The 7,520-nt window shown below is 39.2% G+C and overlaps 1 protein-coding gene across 1 annotated transcript in view; it reads left to right on the top strand.

Annotated features, from left to right (window-relative positions):
* Positions 1-2,018: 2,018 nt before the first annotated feature.
* MXI1 (MAX interactor 1, dimerization protein) overlaps positions 2,019-7,520 on the top strand; it is a 47,879-nt gene continuing 42,377 nt past the window's right edge. The window contains exon 1 of the mRNA XM_077455066.1: positions 2,019-2,302. Within this exon, the coding sequence (XP_077311192.1) occupies positions 2,104-2,302 (199 nt within the window). The 5' untranslated portion in view covers positions 2,019-2,103. The remainder of the gene's footprint in view (positions 2,303-7,520) is intronic.

Here is a 7,520-nt window from a genome sequence, read left to right as displayed (position 1 = left end):
TTCTTTGTGCCCTTGCAGAGACAAGTGCACAAAATCTCATGTCTCTGCACATGGTGTGAACCGTCCCAACAGGGACACAGACAAAAAAACTCAGCAGAGGTATAACACCTAACCAAAACATGTTAGTAAATAGCACATGCAAAAATCCATTTCTCCAACCTTTATAAAGAGAAACCCCAGCCAGCAGCTGGCCCCTTGTCTACCCTATGTGGATAGGTAGCCAGAATTGAAGGTCCCAGCATGCTTTTCACTTCACCTCCCAACAGAATCCAGCTGCTCCTTTGTCCTGTGTCTCAGACCGGTTCACTTTATCCCTTGTGGCGCTGCAGTGGGTGCCAAGCTACAATGTTGCACAATGTCACACTGACACACAAAGCAGCAGCTTGCAGAGATGCTGAATCACACTAGTCACAGCTGTGTCAGCCCTGAGCTTGCTGCTTTTCTCTAATACACTAACACTGAACCTTTTCAACCCATGGGAATACTAAAAAGTTTTACAGTCGAAAAGTCACATGCTGAAAGTTGTGTGTTTTCTGCAACATAGACAAGTGTCACAATTTTTTTCTCAAACTCTCAGATTGAAATTTGACTGGATTAACCCCTTTACTTGATGAAGACTATGAAGAAGCACTAAAAATATCTGTATTATATTTGCACAATATGTATTATATATATTTGTATTTTATATACCAGTATATACAGTATATTATCTATTAATATTTTACATTTACAACTATTTACTGTATGTATATATATATATATATATATATATATATTGCATAATATACATTTTACATATGTGTGTGTATATGTATCTCTCTCTCTCTCTCTCTCTCTCTCTCTATATACACACACACACACACACACACACACACACATATATATATATATATATATATGTGTGTGTGTGTATATATATATATATATATATATATATATATATATATATATATATATATATATATATGTTATGATATCTAGATAGATAGATATATATATATATATATATATTTTAAATCAGGCAACATATATATATTTATTTATTAATATACAGTATATATGTATATGCTGCATGCGAAAAATAAAAACATGTGTGTGTGTATATATATATGTATGTATATATAGATAGATAGATAGATATGTTATGATATTATAGATTAAATATGATATATGCTCAGAGTTGTTCTTTTTAACTTTCCGTGTCTGGAGGAAGTTTTTATGGACACTATTGGAGGATCACAAAGAACTTTTTTTTTTTAAGAACATTTTAGCACAGGGTTAAATAAATAAATAAACAAAAACCGAAACAAGAAAAAATGTTTAAAAAAATACTCAATTTCTTTTCTTCTTTTTAATTCATTTTTTTTCTGCAGATGATTTTTATTTTTTCTGCAGTAAAAGAGTTAATTAACAAAAAAAAAACGCAAAGAAATTGAGTATTTTTTTAATTTTTTTTTTCTTGCTTCAGTTTTTTATTTATTTATTTAACCCTTTGCTTGCCTCACACTCAAGTGTTCAGATTGTTTCTTCCTCCCTTGTCTTTTGCTCACAGTTGTAGAGAAGTTAACAATTTTATGGCATAACTGTACACTGCCCAGAACACCTTTCTATGCCCACAACTGTTCTCTGTTAACCCTTTCATGACTTTATGTACATTTTTTAAACGTATGCTCCATGGCGTGCATCCTTCTTAACCCCTTCACTGTCAAAGTATCAATTTCCTAGTCTCTTGTTGCATAAAAAGTTTTCAGTTGGTTATCTGCAACAATTACTTTGTTGCAAGATCCTTCACTCTGTCCAGATTGGTGTTGCTTGCAGGGGTGAAAGGTTGGGTGGAGTGACCAGTAAGGATGCTGGGATCCCAGTGACTCCTCTTTAGGTTGCTCGGCTGGGAAATAGGCGGTTTGGTGGCGGTAAACTGTAGCTGTCTGCTTATTGCCCCTTATGCTAATGTTGCTGGGAGAGTGAGAGGGAAGGCGCTAGGACCAGCCCAGAGCCCAGTGCCCAGCAGCAGATAAAGTACCCGGAGGAGGAGGAGGAGGGGGGAGACAGGGAGATCCCAGGACAGTCTGATTCATCCTCATCACAGCATCCCCAGCAGACATGGTGAGAGGGAAAGCCTGCAAGGACTATCTGATGGACGCCAGCTCTGATGCCCACCTCCAGGTGCCCAGGTGCCCACTGACAGACCTGCTGAACACAGAGCCCAGTGCCATAGGAAACATCACCACTTTCCTGGACAATGTCCAGATCCTGCTGGAGGCTGCCAGTTACCTGGAGAGGGTGGACCAGGAGAGGAAAAGTAAGTGCCCCCTTCTTCTAGGAAAGCCAGACAAAGGCAAAGGAGGTGGGATCTGGGAGGACAGTGGGGCTATTGTGAGCTGATGCCAGCCAGACAGGGCAAAAGGAGGAGGGAAGTGCGGTTAGTCTGGGTACCAGCAGCCCTTGTTGGGTAGTTGGATGGTGAACTGGGTCCAGGGGAACCTCTGCCCCTCTGTGTGCTGCTGGCTCTGTCTGTCTGTCTGCTCTAGACAAAGAGCTGAGACACTTGACCCTCCAGATGGTGCCAGCGCTGCTAACTGGCACGTTACATGTGTGCTGGTAATCACAGGGGCTCTGTCTGTATGTAAGTGTGCAAATTGTGTGCAAGGATCATATAAAGTGATTGTACATGTATATACACCATGGCTGCAATTCTAAGTTCTGTTTTGTGTGTTTTCATTCTCTTTCTGCATGTGTTTACCAGTCCAGACATATCACCATGCACTTTTGTACTTGTTCTAGGAGTACAGATCAATAGCTGTATACTGACATGTATAGGATTCCTTACTGTAAGAAATATATCATTTCTCTATGGGACTGCCTTATTCTACCAGTATATAAACTGCCATGTGATAGATAGATAGATAGATAGATAGATAGATACATTGAAAGATCAATAGACACATTGATAGATTTATTTATTACAGGTATTAATATAGCAGCATCAATTATGCAGCGCTTTACATATATATATTATCAGTGGCGGCTGATATTTTATTTTTGGCGAGGCAGCAAACAAGCACCCCCCCAGTGCCCCCCCTGCTGTTGGCGGTCGGGTTCCCCCCCCCAGGGATCTCGCTTTTGATCATCCGGCCCTACACTTACCCCGTTTAGGTTACAGGTGGGTAGCGCTCCTATGGGCAACAGGTGGTGTCCTCTCCTCCTCTGCATCATGGCGGCTTCCACTGTGCGTCTCCTCCCTCTTTCTCCTAGGCGTCCAATAGGATCCCCTGTCCTTTCAGCCAATCATGTGATGGGTCTCAGGACCCGCTTCTTGATTGGCTGGAAGGAGGATCAGTGTGACAATGGTGAATATTCATTCACTATTGTCACACAACTGGGTGGGCTCAGAGCGCAATGCTCTGCACCCTGAGCCTGCCCTTTTTTGAAGCCTAGTCAGAGGCCTCTAATCACATGCTTCAAACCCCCCCATCCTCATTGGAATCCATGCGTCCCATGCCCTGTATGTAGATTATGGGGCAGGACGCATGGATATTCTATATTCACATCAGCCCCTTCCCCTTAAGGAGCTTACAATCTAAGCTCCCTAATTCACATTCGTAAAATACATCCGTAGATCAGTAGATGCATCGTTAGGTCAATAAATACATTGTTAGATCAATAAATACATCCATAGATCAATAGATGCATTGATAGATACATGGATAGATCCATAGATACTTCCATAAGTCAATAGAAGCATTGAAAGATACATTGATAGATCACTAGATACATGGATAAATCAATAGATACATTAATAGATACATTGAAAGATTGTTTGATATATTGAATGATCAATAGACATATCTATAGCTACACTGAAAGATCATTAGATAAATTGAAAGATCGATACATACATAAATTGATAGATCAAAACTATCTAGCTAATGATCAATGAATAAGTGACTGTTCAGGTTGATCAATAGATATATCTGATTGATCAGATCTCTATCTAGCTATCAATCAGTCGATCAGATGCATCTAGCTAGTTATTGATCAAGAGATATATCTGATCCACTTATCTTGCTATCAATCGATCAATCAATTGATAGGTCATGTTGGCTATGGCCATCGTTTTCCAGTTCAATTGCAATTTTCCACTCTTTCTCGATAATACAACTGCACAATACTTTTTTTTTACCAATTAGCTTATTTTTTTTAAATATCAAATAAAAATTGATTGATTACCCCATGTTATCAAAAAAAAAAAATGTTCAGCATAAGCATCTTACGGTCGCAAATTAAAGAACAGTCCTGAGTAACATGTGTTCATGATACACAAACAAAGAAATACCCAAGCTCAACCGCCAAAATAGTAGAAATTCTGGCTGAAGTCTGGTCCGTAGGGTGGGGTGTCCAGCTCCCATGGTAGAAATTCAAAGCAAAAAATGAAGCCAGCCACCAGGTAATGCCTATGAATGTTCTTGGCTACATCATGTTAAACAGGCTAAATGCTAACGCGTTTCGGCTATTACAGCCAGAGGAAGGCTGTAGTAGCTGAAATGCGTTAGTTTATCCTGTTTTACATGATTCAGCCAATAAAGAACAGTTATAGGAGTTACCGAGTGGGCAGCTGCAATTGCTTTGAGCCTCCGAATGATAGTCCATAGGATCTGGTTGGAGGTTGTTTGTTGCATGTGAATGGAAATACCATTGATTACAATTGGATTGGACGTAACTGGCCTCTTTAAGGTTAGGGAGCATTCAAGTCAATTTTTTGCACTGAAATATTTCTTGAGACTGCTTATGTTTCGTCTAACGCTTGCATACGATTTTATGTTTCTGTGAAGCAATCTTTCTATAAAAAATAACGCTCTTATCTTCGGAGAAAAACTATTTGTTCTCAAAATATACATACAACGCTGTCAGGAACAGGAAACGTGCAAGCGTGTTGCATAGAGTCGATTATCACATGGAAAGATGTGCAAAAAGATCGCTAATCTTACAGAAGTTGGACAGCAGATTCTAGCTGTGTCAATTTTCAGGGCGATAATCTTTTGTGCAAACGATTGTTTTAGCCAAAGGTTGGATTAAAATGGCTAATTTCTTGAGACTTCTGTCTAATGTCTATGGGGTAGCCAAAGTGTGATCAGATCTTTTCTATGTACGTAGATACAGAGCCCCCGCCCCACAACATGTATGAGCATGCCCACCCTGTACATGTGTACAGAATAGGGGTGTTGAGAACAAAGACTTGGGGGCACCAGGATGCATTGTGTGATGCCAGGCAATGTGAGTGGTACACGTGCAAACCACAACACAAAGAGCAATCAGTAGAGGGTCAGCTGGGTGCCACCCCCTCCTGACTCCACGTGACTGGGACAATGCCACCTAATCATGCCAACTTCTATTAACCCAACAGTGCCAGGGGGAGGGCGGCTGCAAGGGCCAAGCCAGGGGACTGCTGATAGCTCTCTCAATACATTCATCCACCCATACTGACCAGGCAGGGCATTGCTTGGGGGGGGGGGTACAGGGCATCAACTGCAAGGGGTAGCTGAGGACTCCTCCTTGGTAGACAAGGTGTTAATAAGCCTTCCTGCAAGGGGGGGGGGGGGGGGTTAGTTTCACATTGTGTGTGTTGTGTTGCACGTATACAGGTAGTTGCATTGGGACAGATCACTAAGGGTGTGGTGACACAACAGACACTAGGAGAATAAAGGGAGGGGAGCAGGTTAAAGAGCACCTGTCACAAATCTTTAGTCCCATGCCACAGCAGAGTTAATCCAAGTCGGCCAACTTTCCATCTGGGCACTTTGTGCACACTAAGCTTTCTGCAGGTGTGCTTTAACCCCTCCTGTGCCAAGAGACAGACAAGTCACCCTTTACCCCAGTGCAGCTGCACATGCCTGACAATAGCACAAAAGGTTTGTCTGTCTGGAGAGCTTACAATAGAAGCAGCTTTCTATTGTCTCCTGGTGAACTGAACACCATTCACTCCACTTCTTCCCCAAACTGGCATTTTCCCCTCAGTGCCACGTGGCTGGCTTTGTGCAGAGCCCCTGTGAAGCTAAAACTGCAGCATGCAACCTGGGGGCTTATATGTCCCAGGCTTGTGGTTAAATCTAGAACTGTTGGCAGTTTATTGCAAATTAGCATTGCTATTTGCTCTCTTTGTTACCCTGTTCTGTTTGCAGCTGTGATTAAAAACACTTTTTTTTTTTTTTTTTATATTCATTCATGCTTTGTGTATTGTGTTACCTTTATGACCTGTTACAATAGTAGTAGACATGGGTTTAATGGGGTTAATGCTTTTTTTTTATATACTTTGTACCTGTTGTGATGTTCTTTGCATGTCTTTACTAGTACTGGATACTTTGTAACTGTTTTGTTATAATATATTCAGCTTTGTGTTGGCTTATTGCCTACCTTATTTGCATGTTTTAACCATTACTTTATTTTTTATTTTTGCTTAATCTGTTTTTATTAAGAATATTTAGTAAAGTACAGGGCACATAAAATAAAAAGGGAGGTAGGGCAACATCTTCACGTCTTGGTTAGTACTTGATACTTTGTAACTGTTGTGTCATAATATATTTGGATTTGTTTTGGCTTATTGCCGACATCTGTTTGCTATGTTCTACCCTTTGTGATGTTCTCTGCATGTCTTGAATAGTACTTGATACTTGTAACAGTTTTTTTTATACATTTTTTTACTTCACTATAATATATTTATCTTTGTGTTGACTCATTTATGTTGTTTTTTTTTATTCTTTGCTTTGTCATCTTTACTTTTCTCTACTGTGTGCCTTTGTGGTGTTCTCTTTATGTCTTTGTAGCATTTGACCTATATATTATATTTGGTTTATTGGCTACTTGTTGTGTGATTTGTACACTGTCTTTTTTTTTTGTTTTTGTTTTTTGCTACTTTGCAGCTTATGTGTCTGCTTGTCTTCACTAGTACTTTTTACTTTAACATTTCTTACTTTGTTACAGTATATTTGGCTTACTGCCTATTTTTTTTTTTATATTCTTTGTTTTGTCAACTTTGTTTTTTTTTTTCTACTGTACCTTTTGTGATGTTCTATGCATGTCTAGACAAGTACTTTTTTATGCTCAAGCTGTTTTATTAAGATTACATAGTAATGGTTAGGATACAGGAATTATAGGTAGTACAGGAATGAGGAAGGGGAACATTTAGTACTTTTATAGCGTTTAAAAAAAAAATGACTTTGCCAATGTATACTAGGCTTTATGTTGGCTTATTGCCTGCATATTTGACAATTTTACTTCTGTTGTTTTTTTTAAAGCTATATTTTTTGCCTTTATGTTTACGTCTTTTGTGATGTTCTCTGCATGTCCTAACCAGTATTTCTTTTCTTAATCTGTTTTTATTAAGATTATATAGTATAGTGTAGGGTACAGAAAAGAGAAGAAGGGAGAATGATCTGTGCATGTGATGGCTAATAATTGATACTTTGTTACATCTGTCCTTTTTTAATAGTAAATTTGGCTTTTTGCATAATCATTATTATTAT

The sequence above is a fragment of the Lithobates pipiens genome, unplaced genomic scaffold (assembly GCF_037356315.1).
Source record: "Lithobates pipiens isolate NorthernLeopardFrog02 unplaced genomic scaffold, aLitPip1_a1.2 Scaffold_25, whole genome shotgun sequence".
NCBI classification, from domain to species: Eukaryota; Metazoa; Chordata; class Amphibia; order Anura; family Ranidae; genus Lithobates; species Lithobates pipiens.
The sequence above is the reverse complement of the archived record's forward strand: the minus strand, read 5'-3'. Positions and strand labels throughout refer to the sequence as shown.